This window comes from Prionailurus bengalensis, chromosome A1 (assembly GCF_016509475.1).
Source record: "Prionailurus bengalensis isolate Pbe53 chromosome A1, Fcat_Pben_1.1_paternal_pri, whole genome shotgun sequence".
Lineage (NCBI taxonomy): Eukaryota > Metazoa > Chordata > Mammalia > Carnivora > Felidae > Prionailurus > Prionailurus bengalensis.
Window position 1 is genome coordinate 232,353,625 of NC_057343.1, and position 23,438 is coordinate 232,377,062.

Sequence of the window (23,438 nt, forward strand, 5' to 3'; positions counted from 1 at the left end):
GGTTTCACTTTGCTCTTCAGGACTTTGCTTCGTGCTCTGTGTATGTTCCTCCCATTCAGGACGACGCCCCATGCATTCGTGCTTGGTTCGGGACATGCTTTCCCCTTCCCCGCTTGGGGAATCTTTGTGTTTATATAGGGAACACTCACTATTGTATCAAGTACTGTATTAGTCCCAGTTATATTAAAAGTATGAAGTATTAATTACAGTTCTATCAGTAAGTCCAATAGTGCTCACTGCCCTAACAGACACCCCAGAATCCCGGGCTGAACTGGTCGAGGTTTGTTTCCCTTTCGGGCAGGCGGCCCTCCCACAAGGAGAAAGTGCAGGGGCCGGGGCCCCCGCTGGCATGGCCTGTGCGGAGGGGACAGTGGGTGTAGGCCATGGTGTGGGGGCTTACGGTCACACCTGTGACTTCCACGTGTCACTGCATCACTTTTCTTTGGCTGCTGTAGCCAGCCTTGGCCAGAACCCAGTTCAGTGGCCCCAGCCTACCTGCAAGGGCGGCTGGGATGGGGAGTGAACCCCTAGCCTTATGCTCCAGTCCAGCCTTATGCTCCAGTTGCTGGTGCCAGGTTTCTCTGCTGGGCTTCCAGGCTCGGACCCTATCCTCCCTGCACTTTTAGGGACTGGCTTCCCTAAACTGAAGGATACCCGTGTGGCTGCCCCCACCCCCTCCTCAGCTTTGGCCCAGGCTGCCCAGCAGGGTCCCCATCCTGGTCCAGTCACCGTGCAGTTTGTCCTTTGGGTCACAGCCCCGTTGCAGAATGGAGCGCGCACGGCTGCGGAGGGCAGCCCGGCCTGTCTAGGTCTGATCCAGAGCTCCAAGGCCATCACGCCATGACCCTGAACTTCATTTCCACCCCTGGAAAGTGACCAGATTGCCCTGTATAATGTCAGGGCCTTGCCACCTTCGTCTTCGATTCTAAGCACAGAAAAGCAGTTTCCCTCCATTCTTCCTCTGCTCTCTTAGGGATCAAACCATCAGGGGTAAGTTTGGAAATTTTTCAGGGGCTCATTTTTTAGCACAAGTCATTGCTTCCCCCCCACACACACACTTCCCCCCCCACCCCCCACCCCGCCGCCTGTGGACCTGGAAGCCCCTGTCAGGACTGCTGGCCAGTGAGTTCTCCGTGCCCGCTCCTGGGGAGCTGTAGCTGCTAACTGCCGTGGACCTTGCTCCTTTGCCCCCATCTCCACCTGACCTCCCAGCCCTGGGGGGCGGGGTGGGGGGCCCGGCTCCACCTTCCACCCGGCTCACCTGCCCTGCCTGAGATTATTGGGTTTGCTCCTAACCTACAGCTTCCGGCTGGCTTCTGGTCTGGTTCCTTTTCTTCTCACCTGAACAGTTCTGGGACCCTCGCACCCCTTCTTTTTGCTGGACTAGCTTTCCCTCGAATAACATTTCAGCGGCTCTTGTCAGGTAAGAACAAAGGTGCGGTACACTTTTCACGATGCGCTGGGACACCTGCAGTTAGTGCTTTGGGGATATTTGTGTGAAACGGGGGCTGACACGTGAGTAATCCTAGGGAGAGCCTTCTCGTCCCCCTGCCCGACTTCCAGCTGTGGGGCCCTCTAGCCTGCTACTGAGCAGGGACAGAGAAAGCCACCAGCGACCCCCTTACAGCCAGCACACCCCGACCCCTGAGGGGATGCCCCGGCCACAGGAGAGTGTGCTCAATATGTCCCCCCTGGCAAAGTCTGACCAAGGAAGATGCTTCCCCCCCTCCCTTTACCCCTTAGGCAGGAAGCTCTCTGCAGAGAGCTTTGAAGGTCAAACTCATGGTCTTCCCCAGCCTGGTGGCAGTAATCAGAGCCTGCCCGGGCCATCACTGTGTCTTTCTATGCGGTCCGTGATGCTCTCTGTATTCTGGAAGGTCCAAGCAGAGAAAGGCCTGCAGGGTGCGGTTAAGGGCACAGGCCGCAGGGCCGGATCCGGCTCTGTGCTGGCTCGGCCCGCCGGCTCCCCCCGCCTCACCCTCGGGATCCACCCCGCGGTACCTGTGAGGTGGGAGATCACGAGGCCAGTGGTGAGAACGGTGCCTGCACATAGCCGTATGGTGAAATGGTGAGGAAGAGTGAAGCCGAAGAATGAGCCGGGATCTGATTCCCCGGAAGCTTCCACACTTAGATGGTGATACACTGACAACGGTCCTGCTGTTGGGTAGCTGACCACATCAGCGGAGCGCTTTACAGGGTGTCTCCCCCATCCCCCATCCCCACAAGCCTGGACCTTCATCCCGTCTTACATCTTAGGTGACTGTCGTGAGGGAAAGGCCAGCACCGAGGACACAGGCTGTGGAGGTCTAAGTACTAGATGCTGAGGGTTAAAACCCATTTAATAGGAGCAGCTACCGGCCGAGCCCTCGCCACGTGCCAGGCACTGGGGGAGCCGTGTCACATGGGCTAAGTCATTTAGTCCTCCGCACCCCCTGCTGGGAGAGCACGGTCTCCCCTTCCTCCCAGACGGAGCACCCCGAGCCACAGAGAACGGCAGCAACACACACACGTGCGAAGAGACGCGCGTGTGCACGCACACACCCGGGCAGAGCCAGGATTGGAACCCAGGGATCTGACTCCAGGATCATGCCCCTGACATGTGCACAGCGCTTCTAAGAGGCATCTGGGATTCTTTCATTTGAGAGAAATTCCGAGTTCTTTTTTCCTAATGTCTCCTAAAAATACTCACATTTGCAAAGATTTCTGCAAAAATAACTCTGGCCTTTGTATTTTTTACAAATGAGGAGTTCTAGTGACGGCGATAAAACAGCCACAATAAATGCTGTCATAGATTTTGGCAGTTATCGCCAGTTGAAATGAATGTGTCTCGGTGTTGAGTTATTATTATTATTGCCACTTTTTATTCCTGCATTAATCACCACACACGCTGTGAGGGATTGATGAAGTTCATTGTTTTTATAAACCAAATTAAATGAAGTGCTAATGGGGGGGGGGGGGGCGGTGACTGAGCCTTGACGTGTAGTGACTTCGACAGAGCCGTGGAGCTTTGGGCTGGCTTATTTCAAATGTCGACTGGACCTTCACGGGCGGCTTTCTTTGTATGGTTATACAGCCCTTTTCACTTTCGTCCATTTCTAGAACATATCTGTGAGCTGTAGTTTCAAAGTGTTATGTCTGCCAAGTTGACACGAGTCAGGCATTGTTTTTTAAACGGGCCTGAGTATTAGTCACCTCCAGCTGCTGTAACAAAATCCCACAGGTGGGGTTTCGTTTTCTCAAAGTGCTTGGAGACTGGAGGGCTAAGATCAAGGTGCTGGCGGGTTTCTCCTGAGGCCTCTCTCCTGGGCTTGCAGACCGCTGTCTTCTTGCTGTGTCCTCGTGTGACTTTTTCTCTGTGGCGGCATCCCCAGCGTCCTTTCTTTCTCTTAGACGGACACCAGCCCTATTGGATTAGGACCCACCCTAACAGCCTCATTTTAACTTCCTCACCTCTTTAAAGGCCCTATCTGCAACTACATTCTGAGGTGACAGGGCTGAGGGCTTCAACATGTGAACTCGGGGGACACAACACAGCCCATAGTAGCTTTGATCGATTTCTAATGGGTGTGGGCAAAGGGTGGGATATATGGGGAGGAAATGAATTTTAAAAAACTTTAAAGGGTGCCCGGGTGGCTCAGTTAAGCATCTGACTTTGGCTTAGGTCATGATCTCGTGGGTTTGTGGGTTCGAGCCCCACATCGGGGTCTGTGCTGGCAGCTCAGAGCCTGGAGCCTGCTTTTGATTGTGTGTTTCCCTCTCTCTCTGTTCCTCCCCTGCTCATTCTCTGTCTCTCTGTGTCTCTCAAAAATAAATAAACTTTATTTTTTTTAAATTTTTTTTAATGTTTATTTTTTTGAGAGAGAGATTGACAGAGTGTGAGCAGGGGAGGGGCAGAGAGAGAGGGAGACACAGAATCCGAAGCAGGCTCCAGGCTCTGAGCTGTCAGCACAGAGCCCGACTCGGGGCCTGAACTCACAAACCGTGAGATCATGACCTGAGCCGAAGTCAGGCACTCAACCGACTGAGTCACCCAGGCACCCTAAAAATAAATAAACTTAAAAAAAATTTTTTAGAAAAAAAAAGTTTTAGGGGGACAATTCTTACAGCCCCCTTTAGCCAAAAACATAACTCTCTGATCTTACATTTCAATAGAGTAGAAAATTATCTTAACATGTTACAGAATTTTCTTTCAGTTTCTGTTTCTTAAGGTTTGACAGACTACTCAACCTGGAATATTGTGATAAGCCACCTGCAGTGGTGTTTTTGCTTGCTTTCTTTTCATAAAAAAAAAAAAAAAAAATCTGAGCCCAAAGTGAGGGAGATCCCCAGGAACCACTCCCGAAGAAGAAACAAATTCAGAACAGTTAGCATGAGCCTTGGGCCCACATGAGGCAGGTGGTGGTTTCTCTTCCTCTTTGTATAAGGACACCAGTATGTTGGATTAGGGCCCACCCCACCAGGCTCATTAACCCAAGACCCAACATAAAATGGGGTGCTCAGAGGTCAAACCTGTGGAGCAAGGGAGAAGCCCATATGCCCAGCAGCACAACGGGATGGTGGGGAACCGCTCTCCTTCAGCCTGGGCTCCGATGGGGAAGAAGAAGTCTCCCTAAGAACGTGTAAACGCAGGCCTGCCTTTACCGGGGCTAGGAGTTCAAAGCTACAGCTTGGCAATCCCTGTTCTGAGAAATCTGACGTAAAAAGGATTTCCGGGTGCCTGTACTGGTTTCACACAAGTGTACAACATCTTTCCGAAGGGAGGCCGCCTGCGCCCCAGGCCCCAGAGGCCCCCACAGACAAAGCCATTCTGAAGGAGAGCTCATAATGTACAATCACCAGAATGAGCATGACAGTCAGCAGACAAAACTTGCAGTGGGATTAGACTGCCAAGGACCTCAGATCATACAGTAATTGAATGTACAATGACACGAGTGTGCCTAAAACGATTGCACACAGAAAAGACTTAAAAACACAAGACACGAAAAAGACCCTATCAAGTAAAAGACAGGGTGAATTGGAAATGCCCTAGAAGTGAAAAATAAAATGATTGAAATAAAAATCAACAGATGGGCTCAGGGTGCCTGGGTGGCTCTGTCGGTTAAGCATCCGACTTCGGCTCAGGTCATGATCTCACGGTCTGTGAGTTCGAGCCCCGCGTCGGGCTCTGTGCTAACGGCTCGGAGCCTGGAGCCTGCTCCGGATTCTGCGTCTCCCTCTCTTTCTGCCCTTCCCCCACTTGCGCTCTGTCTCTCTCCTTCAAAACTAAACATCAAAATTTTTTTAAAACAGATTTTTGGAAGAATTCCCACACAGGATTATATTTCCTCCTTTCCAGGTAGAAGGTCCCCTTGAAGAGAATTCGTATTGGTGGCAGATGTGTCCTCAGACACAGTCCTTTATGTTACCCGCCCTCTGCTTTGCATTTTTCCGACGGGCTGCTTGCTGCTAGGCGCTGTTGGCCTCGAAGCAGGTGCTGTCGGCCTCCTGAAGCCCAGGCCGCAAACTCTGGCTGGGAAATTGAAAACTAATAACCCCCGAGTGTGGGAACCTGAGCATGTTTTTCACATTCTCCTTCCTGTTCTTTAGAATCATAAGGAAGCTTGCCCTGGACTTTTCTTAATTCAGCAGGGGCCCGAGGACACGGTCTGCCATGTTGACTGTCTGTGAGCAGAGCTGTGCGCAGGAGGGGGGGCTACACGGAGAGCCCCACACCACGACCCTGAGGGCGGTGAGCACCGGTCACTGGGCTGCACTTTGTTTCAAGTACTCGCCGCCTTAGTCCTGTTCGGGCTGCTGTGTCGGAGCACCACAGACTGATGGCTTATAAACAACAGAAGCCTCTCGTGGTGCTGGAGTCTAGAGGTCCAAGATCAAGGCACCAGCAGGTTCGGCGGCTAGTGATTTGGCTGGCTGGTGCGTAGATAGCCATCTTTTTGCTGCGTCCTCACACGGGGGGAAAGGACAGGGTACCTCAGTGGGGTGGGGGCTGGGGGTCTTTCATACGAGCCCTAATCCCATCCAGGAGGGCTCTACCCTCATGACCTAATCACCTCCCTGAGGCCCCACCTCCGAACACTGTCGCACGGGGGTAAGGTTTCAACAGCTTCTCTTATTTAAAGATCTCAGGATGCATCTCTTACCCCCTTTCTGCAGATGAAGCAGCGAGGCTTTGAGGGGCTAAATAGTCCAAAACCATACAGCTGAGGGCAATGTGGTGGCTTACTGACCCCACAGCACGTGCCCGTGACAGTCACGGGAGGCTGGCTGTTTGAGGATATAAGGCCGGCATTTCCAAACTCTTCTGTGGAGGACTATGGTCCTGAAGGATGAGAACCAGCATTACTGGGGTGGGAGGGACTCGTGGCGTCATATGAACGTGGGGAAGGTGCTCTGCCCTGTGCCCCTCATAAAGCTCACAATGCATGCTAACGGCCGAGAAAATCTGTCTTGAGGAAATGCATTAATTTGTTCAACCTAGCATTTCCCACGCTAACAGATCCTAGAGTCCCCATTTTTGGTGTTTTGTTTTTGTGTTTGTTTTCTTGGAAGGCAGTATTAACGTATTAGCCATTGAGGAAACACAAGTCAAAGTACAATAAGATAACACTCCACACCCATTAGGATGGCCCCAATGAAAAAGTTAGCCAGTAACAAGTGTCGACGAGCATGCGGAGAAACGGGAACCCACAGACCGGTTGGCGTGTGAAATGGCGCCATGGCCTTGGAAAGCCGCTTGGCAGCTTCTCAGAAGGATGGGTACAGTCACCGTGGAACACAGCTACCCCACTCCTAAGCGTGCGCCCACGGGAGGGAAGGTGTATATCCACGTCTCCACACACAAACTTGGACACACGTCGCTCATGGCTGCATCCTTCATACTAGGCACAAGGCGGAAACAACCTGGGTGTCCAACAGACAAAGGGACGCGGAAAATGTGGTCTTCCGTGCCAAGAACACCACCATGCAGCCATAAAAAGGAATGAAGGGCTGACGCGGGCTGGTGCGTGGATGAATTTTGGAAACATGCCGAGTGAAAGAAGCAGGCCAGATACGCACAACAGGCAAAGCCAGACGAGGGGCTGCTATGAGCTGGGGGGAGGGGCGCCTGGGGAGGGGCCGTTAGCGGGGATGGGGTTTCTGTCTGGAGTGATGACGGCGTGCTGGAGTCGATTGTGGCGATCGCCATACAGCAGTTCGGAGCACACTCACAACCATTGATTGTGCCCCGTGGGCGGGCAGCTTGTGTGTGAATTATGTGTCAGGAAGGCCACTTTTAAAAACAGTTAACGTGTGCCCACAATGAGGCTTCACAATGTAGTTTGGGAACGGCTGCCACAGACGTTTTGGCTTCTGCCCGCGTGGGCTCTGTGACCGTGGCACGGCAGCTGTCCCGTGTCACCTGTGGCTGCATGGTCCCATCCACAGCATCATCAGTATTTGAGAAAATGTCACAGGGCGGGGATTAAGGGGGACCCCGTTGAGTCAAGACGATGTACAGAAAGAACCCATAGCAAGCAGCCACCTTGTCCACGTGGCTTATCCTCCGGGTCCGCTCCTGCTCTTGCAAAGTTCTTGTAAGAAACAAATGGAACAAACAAGAGCCTTGGAAAGCGTCTGAGTGGATCTGGAGTCAAAGATCGCCTTGGCTGCCGCGTCGTCCTCACACTGACCTCTGTCGTTAATCGTTGTCACTGCCCGGTCGTCGGGACTAACGTGTGGCCGTGGGGGGGGCGGGGGGCGAACCTTTCCAGCTAGCTCCCCTGGGCCTCTGTCTGGTGCTTGCGTTGCCACATCAATCACACCCCACTCTGTTTCTGTTGTAGTGAAAGCTGGCGGAATGCGCATCGTGCAGAAGCACCCGCATTCGGGAGACACCAAAGAAGAGAAAGACAAGGACGACCAGGGATGGGAGAGTCCCAGGTGAGCACGCGGGCGACTGTGTGTGTTTCACAGCCGCGTCACTCGGTTACACGTGAGGTTTGTTGTCCTCCCTGCACGTCTGGTGACCCCTCGCCCTGTGGGGTCCTGCGCCGCGTGTTTCTTTCCTACTCAGTGAGGCTCTGTCCCCAGACGGGAGAAGCGGGCATCTGGAGCCTCTGCCCTGACTCAGGCGGGGCGTATGCTTACTGTCAGTCCATGGGCAGTGCCCTCAGTTTCCACGACAGTATTGAAATCGCCTTGAGACCTGTGAAAACGCCGTTCTGGTTGAATCTCTGGGGCGGGCTGGCATCTGTGCAGCTAAGACAGTGAGCTACAGATTTAAAACCGTCCACAGGTATCTGGACTCTGGTTCTTCAGCCAAATCGAAACCAGTGGGGCCACACCCTGAGGTGCGTCCAGGTGTCCTTAAATGACCTCTCTGCCCCTCACTCCCCGGGTCCCCGACAGCTCATCTGTCTGCGGCGCCCCCAGTTTTCCTGGGAGGTTCTGATGTCGGGTTTGGCTGCAGAACCTCGCTGCAAATCTATTCCTTTCCACCCTGTAATATGCAAACGTGGGCCACAAATACATACACGTCTCTCTGAGCTTGTCTGCGAAAAAGAGTGAACCCCAGGCCTTCTGCCTTACGCCGTGTCCCCAGAGGGTGTCTCCACCGGCTGGAGGAGGAAAGCCAGCGTGGGAAGGGTCTGGAAGGTAGCTAACCCATGTTTCTGCTCATCTCCTTGTTTCAGTCCAACAGTCCCGCTGAACTGAAAATCTCCCCGATTTTCACATGGGACACAGGTCCACGTGCCTGTGCCGTGTGCCTCGCAAGTTATTGGATCCGGGATTTAAACCTGGGTCTAACAGGGCCCAAACAGGCCAGGCTTCCAAAGAGTAGCTCCCAAGAACACATGTCCCCTGAAAAGACATCCATGTTCTCAGAAACCCCACGTGTCCCTGTAGGGTATGAGTTATAGTGCAGTCACCTGGGGGCAAACAAAAGTAGGGGCAAACTTTCTGGGCGATTATTGCCCGTTTTAAATCATGAGATCAGCCATGTCGAGGTTCTTTTTTAAAAGAAGGAGGCAGTTGGGGCGCCTGGGTGGCTCAGTCAGATGGGCATCCGACTCCAGCTCAGGTCGTGATCTCGCAGTTCACGAGCTCGAGACCCACGTCGGGCTCTGTGCTGACAGCTCAGTTAAGAAAATTCTAGAATTGCCTGCCTCACTGGCTATTTTCACAAAGCCATGTTTGGAACATAACAGCATCGGTAACTCTCCTAGAGGTCCACAGTCCTGTATCTGAAAACCTTGGGGCCCAATTTATTTCAGAATTAAGAAATTTGGGGGTCCTAAGAGGATGAAACCATGAACACGTAGCACCCGTAGTGAGGCCTCAGGCAGCATATTGGAATCTGTGTATGATGTTTTTAAATTTACAGAGTTGGGTCAGCTCAGGTTAACTTTTGCCTCCGTCTGAGTTACAAGGAAACTTTCAGTTTTTGGACATTTCTTGAACTCAGTATCGAGTAGGAGAGCGTGGGCCTGTGGGATTTCCTCCACCACAAAACCTGGGAGGCCCCGTCTTTATATCCAGTCATTCCATAAGGGACAAAGAGGATGAGAGAGAGAGACTTGGCTGGGGAGCAGATGGAACACACTTTTCTGCGAGAGTTCCAGTGAAGTAAGGCGCAAATAGCTATTTCCCTGTGAAATGGTGTCAATATAGTGAGAGTTGATCATTTATTAGCATGTCTAGAAATACAGACCGAACAGCCTACTCGTTTTCTTTCTATTGATTTTTTTTCATGAGGTGAAATACAGCGTTTAGGGAAGACATGCTATTTACATAAATATGCCAGAGGACGATTGAGTGCAAGACACAGGCGTGAGCACAGCGGCACCCTGGACCTTAACGTCCTACCTCAAAGATTTCTTCTCTGTGGGGCCAAGAACTCCGAAGCAGGCTGATTGCAGAGCAGGGTTTGCATAACATGTGAGCAAGGGTTGTTTGTTTGTTTGTTTGTTTGTTTGTTTGTTTTCTCCCTGCAGCGACATTGCTGTAATATGTGCCTTAGGAGTGTGTTGGCTCCTGTGCTCTTGACTTCGGCCTTGCTCTTGACCACTGTGGGTTAAACCACTTGACACGCCGTTGGCAGATGGGGTTAGCCTCTCAAGGCCCTTAAGCCGTCGACAAATGTTGCCGACACACGTCCTTCCAGGCCTCTGCGCCCCGCCTGGTACTCTTCGTAAGAGATTATTTCCACTACTAAGCACTCCTCAGCTGTCTGGTGGGCTGACTGAGTCATCACAACCCGTCACCGTCGCCAGTATTCTAGAATGCAGGACATCTGGCCCTGTCCTTGGTACCCTGTCTGCATTAGTTCATTAAATCCTTGCAACTACTCTATTTCTTATCATCCCTGTTTCTGAGTTGGTTATCGATTAACCCCATTCCAGATTGCTACTCCCCCTTCAACAGCTCAGAGGGGTTAATTGACTTCCCCAATGTGGCACAGCAAATGAGTGGCAGAGCCAGTATTCCAGCAGAGTCCAGAGTCCTCACTATCGACCTTAGGCTGTGCTTGCAAATGGAGCACCTGTTTTGTTCTGGGCACTTCCTAAGTGCTTCACATCAGATGTAAAGCTCACACCACCTGGGCGCCTGGGTTAATGCATCCGACTCTCCATCTGGGCTTAGGTCATGATCTCAGGGTTCGTGAGTTTGGGCCCCGCATCCGGCTCTCTGCCGTCAGCACAGAGAGAGCCTGCTTCCAGTCCTCTGTCCTCCTCTCTTTCTCAGTGCCCCTCCCCTGCTCTCTCTCACAAAAATAAATAAACATTAAAAAAATATTAAAAAAAAAAAATAAAGCTCAAACCACCTATAGGCGGGTATTACTGTGCCCATTATAGAGATGAAGAAACCGAAGCTTAGGGAGGTGATCTGGCCCAGTGACACGTAGCCAGTGAGTGGCCAGGCCAGGATTCAGCCCTGATTCTGTCTGGCCCCTAATATGCTGTAGAAGCCCCCAAATTGACACAGTAAGCAGAGTATATTGACGGAATGTAAATCCAGTCCCTAAACTGGTTGAGTCCGGATTGCCCGTGACCTTTCCCATAGTCCTCTAGCCCGTGATTCCACCCATGCAGCTTTGCTGTCAGTAGATGGTGTGATTATCATTTTCTAGGGTTTCGGGGAGGCGGGATAGGCTGTCTTTACTTTACCTATAAAAAGGCCTGCTTATGTACAGACTTTGTCAAACATTTCATTATTCTGTTGGACGTATCATGGCATGTGACTTCAACATCCACATGACCCTGGTCCTAAAGTTTGATGATGTTTCACGTTTGGGTCCAGGTGTCCTCTGGACATAAAAATAAGTGTAGAGTCTCAAATGCCAGTTTCCTCCTTAGATCTGTGTTTGCAAAGCTCTCTGCTTTCCTTTCCAGGCTTTTATAACTGGCTCGTCTTTACATTTCCTGACTCATCTCTGGTGGCTTCCTTCCTCATTAATCTGAAAATCAAATACTGATCACAGAATAACTGGAGCATTATTGTGTGACACACACACACACACACACACACACACACACACACAACTTTTACTTGCAATTGTTTTGTGTTGCACATATTCATGCTATTCTTCCTCCCTTTAATCTTGTCATTTTCTGGGGTTTTACAGATAATTTCCTAGACTGCCAGGCCGTTTTGAGATGCTACATTTTAAAAAGGAAAAAAAGGAAGTAGCAGAAATTTGAAAATGTTGCCCTAGAGTTCCTGTCAAGCTGGGCACTAGCTCCGTGTGGCTCTTCATGGCCCAGAAGAGGCCTAGAGCTTTGAAATTCTTTGCCAGTGCTGTCCTGAGTAGCTGCTAGATCCCATGTCAGAACTGACCCAATTAAGGAAAGCCATGGTTTTCCCCAAAGCCTCGTGTCGAGTGTATTGAGATGAAGTGCTCACTGTGATTAGGTGAAGGGGAAATTGCAGACACAGCATGGATTTCAGGAGCCGGTAAGACTCGCTAGAGAACACGGTTCAGTGTCGAACATGTCCTGAGGTCCTACCACGAGTGGAGCTTGGGACAAGAGATTGAAAAGCGTACGTGACAGGAGGAGTGACGAGAAATGCAAGGGTCTGGGTGTGGGCGAGGTCGGGGAGAGAGGGGTGGAAGGAAGAAGGAGATAAGGGTGGGATTGATAAGGACCCGGAGGGACAGCCCTGGCTGAGCGTGGCCGTCTTTTCACCCTGACTTAGAACCTCACGTACCCGAAAAATAAGCAAACAATTCAAATTTTGCCACGTGTGGGAGAGATCCAGAATGGAATCCGAACAGGAAGAGGTGAACTTAATTGTAATACAGATGATTACTCTAAGCCATTAAAAGGACTGGGGAAGAAAATACCTTAACCAATAATTTTGGAAAACATTATTCTGACCGGATACTCTAAGACTGAAGACAACAACACACACAAACACACACACACACATGCACACGCACACGCACACACACACACACCTGTCCCAAAATGCTGCACACTAGTTAGTAGATGTGTTTCTTACAGGGGTTTGGGTTAGCAATTCTGAAATTGCCTTGGTGTTTGAACAAGTATATAAATATGTCGTGGATACTGAGAGTGAAGCTTCTCACTGCCAGAGGGAGAGGTTACAGCTGGAAAGAGGGAACTGAAATGAGCTTTGTGGCGTTGAATTGAATTAGAGGTATTCGTATGAACTCAGTTTTAAAAGATGGGTGGATGGATAGGAGACAACATCCAGATGTGTACATACAGGCAGAAGTAAAGATGGGGCGCCTGGGTGGCTCAGTTGGTTAAGTCTGTGACTTGATTTCAGCTCAGGTCATCAGCTCATGGTTCATGAGTTCAAGCCACGCGTCGGGCTCTGCGCTGACAGGGTGGAACCTGCTTGGGATGCTTTCTCTCCCTCTCTCTCCGTCCCTCCCCCACATCTATCTCCCTCTCTCTCTGTCTCTCAAAATAAATAAATAAGCTTTTAAAAAGAAAAAATAAAGACAGATGGGGAGGGTTGGTGCTCATACCTGTATTTCCTTGCTGTGTTCAGCAGGAGCCTAAACACCTATGAGAACTGACACCCATGTAACCCTGAGCGTCACTTGGACCCGGATCTTTGTTTCAAACACTTCTCCCCCATCACGGGAACCAGGGTTCCTTGCAGAAGTGGTAAATTCCAGGGCCGGGGCAGGAAAAATCCTAGATGAGCCTGGAACAGCTTGTAGGGCCAGGACAAGAGGATGCAGTGTGACAGATGATGGGGCTCATCAGGACAGAAGGCCACTGGGAGGAGCTCCTCATGGCCAAAGCTGGGGCAGTCAGCAGCCAAATGACAGTACTGGATTATAACCCACAAGGTAAAATAAACATCCCTAAGCGCATCCTGATATAAGTAATTGAATATATAAATGAGGAGAAGAGACAGCTCTCACAGCAGAATTTTAATTAAGAATTATGTAAGGAAGGAAATAGACCATCACCAACAGGCAAACAGCTCAGTCACCGTTGCAGACAAGGTCCACCAATGGATGTTACGAAGAGTGGGAGGAAGTCTAAGGAGAAACAGGATATTTGCATAGTCTCAAATATCTCCCCCAGCGTATGTATTAATTATAAAACAAGGAGTATTCTGGGGCGCCTGGGTGGCTCCATCGATTAAGCGTCCAAATTCGGCTCAGGTCATGATCTCACGGTTTACGAGTTCGAGCCCCGCGTTGGACTCTGTGCTGACAGCTCAGAGCCTGGAGCCTGCTTCGGATTCTGTGTCTCCTTCTCTCTCTGCCCCTTCCCTGCTTGCTCTGTGTGTGTGTGTGTGTGTGTGTGTGTGTGTGTGTATGTCTCAAAAATAAACATTAAAAACATAAAAATTTAAAAAACAAAGGGTATCCTTACACTGGCGACCATGAAAAGGACACTTGTTTGCAGCGTAAAAACTGAAAGAAGACAGCAGAGTGCCATCTTGTCCGACCTCGTATGGAACTACACGTCAATGATCATTTTTTGCTGCTCTGCGCATGTCTGTGGACCACCACCAAAAGTGCTGCGAGTGTTTGTTTCTCATCAGAATTCCACCTGCTGCTTTTAGCGTTCACCCGTGACCTTGCCTGGAAGTCATCACTGTATGGATGCCGTATTACTACGGGGCCACCATAACACATGCAACAAAGCAGTGGCTAAAATAACTGACGCATAGCGCCTCACAGTGGTGGAGGCTGGAAGTCCAAGATCAGGTGTCCCCAAGGTTGGTTCCTTCTGAGGCTGTGAGGGAGGATATGTCCTGTGCCCCCAGCCCTGGTTTCTGGTGGTTTGCTGGCCATCCTTGGCATTCCTTGGCTTATAGATGCCTCACCTCGATCTGTGTCGATCTGTCCACGTGGTGCTCACCCTGTGTCTCTTCACATCATCTCTCTGTGTATGTCTGTCTCTGGGTCCAAGTTTCCCCTTTTTGTAAGGACATCAGTCATTGGATTAGGGCCGGCCCTAGAGACTTCATTTTAACTCAGTTACTTCTGTAAAGACCCTATTTCCTAGAAAGGTCAAATTCTGAGGTACTGGGGTTAGGATTTTACATAGCCGTTTGGGGGAAAGAAGTTCAGTCTCTAACAGATGCCAGTGCTAACCTGTGGCCATTTTTAATGGTTGTCTCACTTAAAGTGAATTAAAAAAATTTTTTTAAATATAATTTATTGTCAGATTGGTTTCTATACAACACTCAGTGCTTATCCCAACAAGTGCCCTCCTCAATGCCCATCACCCCCTTTCCCCTCCCTCCCATCCCCCAAGGGATACAGGAACGCTAAAAAAAATTTTTTTTTAACGTTTATTTATTTTTGAGGGAGACGGAGAGTGCGAGTGGGGTAGGGGCAGAGAGTGAGGGAGACAGAGGATCCAAAGCGGGCTCTGCCCTGACTGCAGAGAGCCCAATATCGGGCTCGAATTCACAGACGATGAGATCGTGACCTGAGCCGAAGTCAGACGCTTAACTGACTGAGTCGCCCAAGTGCCCCTAAAGTGAATTCTTAAGAAATAAACAGATTCCGAGAAACTTAACAGAAGACCATGGGGAAGGGGAAGGGGAAAAAAAAGGTAGAGAGGGAGGGAGCCAAACCATAAGAGACTCTTAAAAACTGAGAATAAACTATAAACTGAGGGTTGATGGGGGGGGGGGGTTGGAGGGAGGGGAAAGGGGGTGATGGGCATTGAGGAGGGCACTTGTTGGGCTGAGCACTGGGTGTTTATGGAAACCAATCTGACAATAAATTTCATATTTAAAAAAAAGAAATAAACCTTTATAACTGAAGGTAAGGGATAGCACAGCCTACCCGCCTGAGATTACTTCTGTAAGCCATCATCTGTGTTGGAACGTTAGTTGCACCATTGTTGAGCCAATGTCAGCATCATCCGCACTTTCCACTGTGGTCTTTTCTATCCAGGCCAGTTGTCAGCTGCCGTTTAGAAGAGCTGTGTCCTCCCTGAGATGCGTGAAGATGCAGTGGGCTGGGGGTGCTGAGTGCCCACCGGCTACCAACGTCTGTCCTGTTGCGGGCGCCCTGTGCTGGCGGGCGGGGCCCGTGACACGGCGGCCACAGACCCCTGCCCTGGGCCGAGGGCAGAGAGTTGATGTGGTGGCATCAGGCGACCCGGAATGTCCTTGGGAAGGGGGTACGTGGCTGTCACCCGCTTGTGGCCTGAGATGCCTCCTGCAGGGAGAAGCGGTTCTGAGGGCACCGTGTGAGCCCAGAATAGAAAGCCCGAGATCTCACGGCGGCCCGAAGAGCGCCGAACAGCCCTGACTGCCGCGGTGACAAAATGGGGGAGACTCTGGGCGCAGGTGGGCGCCTTTCACTGCCACGTTTGCCTACGCGAGACTCGTAGATCAGTGCTCTACGTCTGCAGGTGACACGGGGCGGGGGTGCAGCGTCAGCATTCGTATACCGGCAGGGAGCGGCGAAAGTGATCCTTCAGCCGGTGGCAGCTTGGGCAGGAGAACGCTGACAGAGCAGGTGCGGGTCCCCACATCCCCACACGGCTGCCCGGGTCGGCCGGTGGCCCCTGTGACGGGCTGCCGGGGGAGGGGTGTCCATCTGCAGTCACAGAGTCTGCAGCCTGTCCTGATGTCAGCCCTCCCTCCCTCTGCTCGGGAGGGCCGAGTCCCCAGCTTCCAGCAGGTGTGAACTCCTATCAGGCTGGCAGCCTCTCCCGAAGAAGCAGGGTATCCATTTCCTAGGGCTTCCGGAACGAAGTGCCACAGACGGGTGGTTTCCACAGCAGAGGCGTTCTCTCGAAGTTCTAGAGACAAGGATGTCAGTGGAGCCAAGTGCCCTCGGAGGCACTGGGGAAGGAGGCTTTCCAGGTGTCTCCCCCGGTGGCTGGCACTTAGTTCCTTGGCTGGTGGCCACATACAGATCTTCACCTGGCGTTCCTCCTGTGCCTGTGTCTGTGTCCAGTCTCCCCTTTCATAAGGACGCCATCCTGTTGGGTTAGGATCCCTCCCTGCCCCACTGTGACCTCATCTTAACCGACCACACTTGTAACCACCCCATTTCCAAACAAGATGACATTTTGAGATACTGGGGGTAAGGACTTTAACTGAGAAATTGGAAGGGGATCCGGGGCCCCTGGGTGGCTCAGTCGGTTAAGCATCCGACTTGCGCTCAGACTTCCTCTTGCGGTCTGTGAGTTCGAGCCCCGCATCGGGCTGTGTGCTGACAGCTCAGAGCCCGGAGTCTGCTTTGGATTCTGTGTCTCCCTCTCTCTCTCTCCCTGCCCTCCTCCTGCTCGTGCTGTGTGTGTGTGTGTGTGTGTGTGTGTGTGTGTGTCTCTCTCTCAAAAATAAATAAACATTAAAAAAACGTTTTTCCCGGAAGTGCCCGATGAACACAGACCACGAAGTGTCCCAGAACTCGCAGGCATTAGCATCGTCAGGAACTCAGCCTCTGAGTTCTCTTTTCACGGAGATGGGCTCCAACGGAACGCTCGAGTCTGGCAGGTAGCGATTCAGAAGCTCGATGCTCTGCCGTGGGACGGAGCATACGGGCATCCATGTGGCCCGGGAGCTTGGCTGGACCCCTTCCATTTGGGGCTGAGAAGGACAGTGCTGAAGGCCCAGCGTTCCCCTGGCGCCTGGTGCTGCCACCGATCAGCTCGTAGGCAACATCTGGTTCCGGAACGGATGCGGGGACCAGGAGTGATGGCTTAGCTTCTGAGCGCCCATGCCTGCTCCCTCTCTCTCCACAGGCCTGCAGCCTCCTTATAAGACTGTCACCCCCCCCCCCCCCACAGTGGGAGAGCTCTTTTTATCAGATGGAAGGAGGGAAGCAGGGAAATGGAGCTATCAGTTTTCCCCTCCAGACACCGCTCTGTGTATCTGCAGTGGAGTCAGCCTCTTGGAACGGATGAGTCTTTTGTTTTCATGGTGTTACTCAAAGGGTTGCACTATTTATCAGGAGCATTTTCTTATTACATAAACATATGAACTGAATTTAAATCAGCTCTCCAGTGCTTGGACTTTATAGAATGAAGCATGGAATAGTAGCTTCATGGAATAATGCTACATATAAGAATAACTACATAGAAACAAGAGCCCTTTATGGAATTTGCTACATTCTAATGATTATGCCTGAAATTTTTAAACCTTCTATTTAAATACACTCTATTGACTTCAACTGTCTCAGAATCCACAGCACTCAGAAAACACTTTGGTGAATCAGTGATAATACAGCTTAGACTCTGATTCTTTAAAGGGAAAATAGTTGGGACGCCTGGGTGGCTCAGTAGGTTAAACATCTGACATCGGCTCGGGTCATGATTTCGCGTTCGTGAGTTCAAGCCCTGTGTCGGGCTCTGTGCTGACCGCCCAGAGCCTGGAGCCTGCTTCGGATTCTGTGTCTCCCTCTCTGTCCCTCTCCTGCTCACATTCTGTCTTTCTTTCTTTTCAAAAATAAATAAAGATTTTTTTTTTAAAGGCAAAATAGTTAATCAACTTTATTAACTTGATTACTTCTTATTTCCCAGCTAGAAAAGGAGGTCAGTGCGGTAAGGCCAGCGTGGAGGAAGAAAAGTCTTTATTCTTTTTTTTTTTTTTTTTTCAACGTTTATTTATTTTTGGGACAGAGAGAGACAGAGCATGAGTGGGGGAGGGGCAGAGAGAGAGGGAGACACAGAATCGGAAACAGGCTCCAGGCTCCGAGCCATCAGCCCAGAGCCTGACGCGGGGCTCGAACTCCCGGACCGCGAGATCGTGACCTGGCTGAAGTCAGACGCTTAACCGACTGCGCCACCCAGGCGCCCCAGTCTTTATTCTTATGGACATCTTCTATTGGACCCAGAGCTCTCTCTGGGCAAGATACTTACTTTGGCTTTTGGCTGTGTACAACCTCTAACGCAGGGCTGCAGTCATTAATGTAAAACGAATTTGGACTGGAGTCATGAGGATAGTGTTATAATCGAGGAATTCTCATAGAATCATCAGATTTAGAGCTGGACATGACCTGATAGATCACCTAATCCAAGGAAGATGTCAGATGTTACCAAAGATCTAGAAGGGTCTAGATACCAAAAGCAAAACATCTACAGGGTAGAGACCCACAACGTTTTTTTATATTAAAATTAAGCCCTTGCCAACTTCTGGGTATATCTCCAAAAGATTTGAAAGCAGGGTCTCAAAGAGAAATTTTCACAACCATGTTCCAGCCATTTCTGTTCCACCGTTGACATGGCACCACGGGAAAGATGGGTCTTCCCCTAAGGGGAAACCAGACTAGGATCTTCACGGATGTTGCTTCAAGAATCATGGTCAAGTCTGAGGTTAAGGATTTTGCGATTAGGGCACAATCGTGGGTTGTTCGGTGTGCCGGTGGAAAGGTGGCTGGCCGTGGCCCCCCTCACATTCTGCAAAATACAGCTCCCCCCAGGACAGCTGCATAGCAGTGGAGAAAACAGTGTGTCTGTGGTACTCCAGGAGTCTGTCCAAAAGTTGGACTGCCACCACTAACTTTGTATTCTAGATAATTTTGAATTTGTATGTTGGGACTAGAGCTTAAATGACATCTGTTCACTGTTCCTTCGTGGCAGGCTCTCTCAGCACGATGACAAGGAGATTTAGAGCATCTTCAGCCAGTCTGACTAAATATGGAGGAGTAATTGCTATTTTCTGGGGGGTGTCGAGGGAGGTGGGGAAGGAAGGGAAGGACCGCTAAGATGCCAGAGCAGAAATAGGAAGTTTTGATGTGGGCACTTACCTTCCAAGATGGCAGTTGACTGTAAAACTTAAGCTTGGTTCCAGAAGTACTAATTCTTCTCCTCCAGGACAGCTTGAGCTCTGCAGCGAAGGTTAGCTTTCTGCACACGTGGCGTCAGTAGAAAGTGGACATGATGGGATAGTTCTGCCCCCTTTGTGGGGAAAGGGTAACTGCCCTCCTGCAATTTTGGCTAAGTTCTGTGGGTGGACCGAAACACCAGGACAATTGACACAACGTGAATGTTGTTAGTTAACACGCTGTCAATTAACATGGGGAAGTTGATACTCTGAACCTAGAAGCATATGCAGAATTGCGATAAGGCAGAAATACGGGGAGTCTGAGTCAGGGCAAATGGTGTAAACGAGCATTTTGCAAAAGGCAAAGGAGGTGATGTTGCTGATGCCGGAGGGAGGGCCGGGCTGGCTCCGTCCCCACTGCCTCGTCCTCTGTGGATCTCTTCCCTCTCTATACTCACTTTGGCACAAGGGCTGCGTGTGCCAGTGTATCTCTCCATGGCTGCGCAAAGGCGTGCTGCAGCGTGCCTGCCCAGAATTCCTACCTTCGGGCAAGATATGTCCCTCCTGAGTTCCCCCTAAGTGGAACCTAGGAGTGTGGTGATGATACCCATTTACCTGGACTTCGTGGCAGGTCGGGTTTCTAAAGAACATTCTTAGATCTGTGAGATGATACATCAGGGGGCACCTGGGTGGCTCGGTTGGCTAAGCATCTGACTCCTGATTTTGGCTCAGGTCATGATCTCGAGGTTCATGAGATCAAGTCCGGCGTGTCTGTGCATGCACTCACGCACTCTCTCTGTCTCAAAATAAATATTTAGAAAACAAAGATTCTACGTCAGCATCACTATTTTAATTTCTTGACCCCAGAATCTATGACTCTTACACCTTCTCTTTATATCTCACTTCCCTGAAGCTCCGGAAAACAAGGCAAAACAAATTGAGTGTCAGTTGTCCACCACAGCTCTCCGTTGTCTTTTTTGCCTGTCCCTTGGGCTGAGTCTGAATGTTCCCCCAGAACTTTAAGTGTGTGGGGGGGTGTGGATTTCTGGACTCTGGATTCTGTCCCATTGGTCTGGGTCTGTTTTTTTGGGTCAGTACCATACTGTTTTGGTTACAGTAGCTTTGTAATATAGTTTGAAACCAAGAAGTGTGATGTCTCCAGCTTTGTTCTTCTTTCTCAGGATTCCTTTGGCTATTTGGGGTCTTTGTGGGTCCATACCAAGTTTAAGATTGTTTTCTACTATTTCTGTGAAAAATGTCATTGGAATTTGGGTAACGACTGCTTCGAATGTGTGGATTGCTCTGAGTGGTCTGGACCTTTTAACAGTGTTAATTCTTTCGATCCATGAGCACAGGCTGTCTTTCCATTTACTTGCCTCTTCTTCAGTTTCTCTCATCAGCATTGTACAGTTTTCAGTGTGTAGATCTTTCACCTCCTTTATTAAATGTATTCGTAAGTATTTTATAATTTGTGATGCTATCGCAAATGGGATTTTTTAAATGTCTTTTTTGGCTAGTTTGTTGTTTGTGACTAGAAAGGTAGTCGATTTCTGTGTATTGATTTTGTATCCCGCATCTTTATGGAATTTGTTTATCACTTCTAACACTGTTTTAGTGAAGCCATTGGGATTTTTTAAGATTACGTCATCTATAAACAGAGACAGCTTTACCTCTTCCTTTCGGACAGTATGCCTGTTATTTCTGTTTCTTGCCTGATTGCTCTGGCTAGGACTCCTAGTACTGTTAATAGAATAGGAGTTTTGAGAGCAGGCACCTTTTCTTGCTTTTGATCTTCTCAGCAAAGCTCTCAGTGTTTCACCGTTGAGTATTACATCAGCTGTGGAATTGTCCCAGAGGCCTGTGTCTTCCGTGTGTGTGTGTGTGTGTGTGTGTGTGTACATGCAGGTGCACACAGAAGAAGCCTGTACAGTGATGTGATTACCGTTGCTGCTCAGCTAAGCAGAAGTGATAGAGGCTACTCAGCAACCAGCAGAATCCTGGTCTCCCAAGTCCCCCCACCAGCGCTGTCACCATCCCATAGCCTGTCTCCTCTGACCAAGAAGAGGGCAGAGGCTCTCAAATTTCAAAGTGCTTACAAATCCCCTGGGAATGCAGATCCCACCTCAGCAGGTCTGGGGTGGGGCCTGAGACCCCGTTTCTCACAGGCTCCCAGGGGGCGCGGCTTGTTCTTATCCCACTTGGAGTAGTGAGACCCCATTCCAGTCTCTGTAACGCTGATAAAGTTTATGTGCTTCTCAGAAATGTGTCAACACTACGTCAGATGTAAAAAATGTTATATGAGGGGCGCCTGGATGGCTCAGTCAGTTGAGTGTCTGACTTCAGCTCAGGTCATGATCTTGCTGTTCATGAGTTCAAGCCCCACGTGAGGCTCTGTGTGACAGCTCAGATTCTGTGTCTCCTCTCTCTGCCCCCCCCCCACTCATGTGTGCTCTCTCTCTCTCTCTCTCTCTCAAAAATAAACATAAAAAATATTTTTAAAAATGTTATGTGAATAATTTATCCTTTCGCTATCTATAAATAAATACAACTTCCTAATTGATCATCCGATTTAGAAGTACTCCAGACAGGAGAAGAAAGACAGTATAAGTGAGAACTATATATTGGGCTTTTTTTTTTTTAATGTTTGTTTATTTACTTTGAGAGAGAGAGAGAGAGGAAGAGAGCACAAGCAAGGGAAGGGTGGAGGGGGAGGGGGTTGCAGAGAGAGAGAATCCCAAGCAGACTCTGCAGCTTTCAGTGCAAAGCCCGATTCGGGACTTGAGCCCATTAATTGTGAGATCATGACCTGAGCTGAAACCAAGAGCCTGATGTTTGACTGAGCCACCCAGGCACCTCCTAGCTGTTGGACTTTTTTATGGGACTTTAATCTATTTCAAAAGTGTCAGTCAGCCTGTTGAGTGTATAATATGTCTCATCTTAACTGGGCCCTGGGGAATAAGAAGTTCAGAAGACTGTCCCTGCTATCAAACAAGCAATTTAGCATCATTTGGAAAGTCAGACGGCCAAATAATGACAAATACAAGCCACCGTTAGACCAGGTGCCTTATATACTTAGTCTTACTTTGTCCTCACCGCCTGCAAAGGGAGGCAGTGTCTCTCGTTATGGATGAGGAAATCTGCTGAGAAACGCTGCCGACATGCCCAAGGTCATCCTAACAGGAAATGACACAAGTAAGATTTGAATCCAAATCTGTCCTGTTCCAAAGACTTGCCACTGTGCTACCCACCGCTTGTGTTCTGGCAACTAACCAACCCTCTTTTTCCAAAGAATTTGGGGGCAATTATTGAGAAGAGAACCTCATTGTTTACTCTGAATTTTAAAAGTTCAGAGACATATTTGCAGCACTAAGGTTGTTTCCAGCCAAGCTCACTTAAGATAGAGTTTCTGGGATTTTTCTTCTACCCCAACTGTCAACTCCTGCTTGCAGCTGTACGAGGCACAGTGCAGGTGACACGGGTTCCCACGAGGGCATGCCCCACTGCCTCGGCCTGAATAATGGCAGCACGGCTCCAGCAAGTGCTGAGATCTCCGTGACAGAAGCCACAGAGCCAGGAAAATGACCATCCGCCTCAGAAGCGCCCAGCCCAGTGCGTGGGAGACACAGAGCACCAAGACTGGGGCCATCTTGATTTTAGAAGCCATAGATCGGACGGAGATTCCTAAAGTCAGCAAAGAGAGGAAATCAGAGCAGAAAAGCACAAATAAGAGGAAGTTAGGGTAAAACTGATGACTCATGGCTACTGAATTCATTTTGACTTTAAGTGGAAAAAAGAAGTAAAAAGCCTTAAATGGGAAGGGTGGTGCCCCCATGGGCCCAAAACAAACACTGCTAAAGAATGGAAGAGTGTGTTTTCATTTTGCCAGAGGCTCCGAATGTGATTATAGATAGAAACAAATGTCAACCCTTCCAGCTCCAGCAAGGCGGAGCCTGGGCGGTGGATTTCTATGAGAAAGGACTTTGTTGCCTTTGTTGGGTCAGAGGTCTGAAGCCTGAAGCCGAGAGGCGGGGGAAGGAGGCCCAGGGCTGCAGGTGTCCATGGAACCCCCAGCATCTTCTGGGCACTCAGAGCTCCAGACTCTGCGCCTGTGTGGCCGTGGTCCCTGGATGGGAGGTACTGGAAACCCAAGCCTGGGGGTGAACACAAGGGCTCCTCCCTCTGAGTCACTGAGCTGGCATCCTTTAGGGGACAACAGAACCAGGAAAGAG

At 50.0% G+C, this 23,438-nt stretch overlaps 1 protein-coding gene across 3 annotated transcripts in view; it reads left to right on the forward strand.

Moving 5' to 3' along the window:
• LOC122495335 (death associated protein) overlaps nucleotides 1-23,438 on the forward strand; it is a 64,866-nt gene that overhangs the window by 4,206 nt on the left and 37,222 nt on the right. For all 3 annotated transcript variants that reach the window (XR_006300413.1, XM_043601023.1, XM_043601024.1), the window contains exon 2: nucleotides 7,824-7,920. Coding sequence is in view for 2 of the 3 variants with exons in the window: in XM_043601023.1 (XP_043456958.1) it covers nucleotides 7,824-7,920 (97 nt within the window). In the remaining variant the exon portion in view is untranslated. The remainder of the gene's footprint in view (nucleotides 1-7,823; nucleotides 7,921-23,438) is intronic.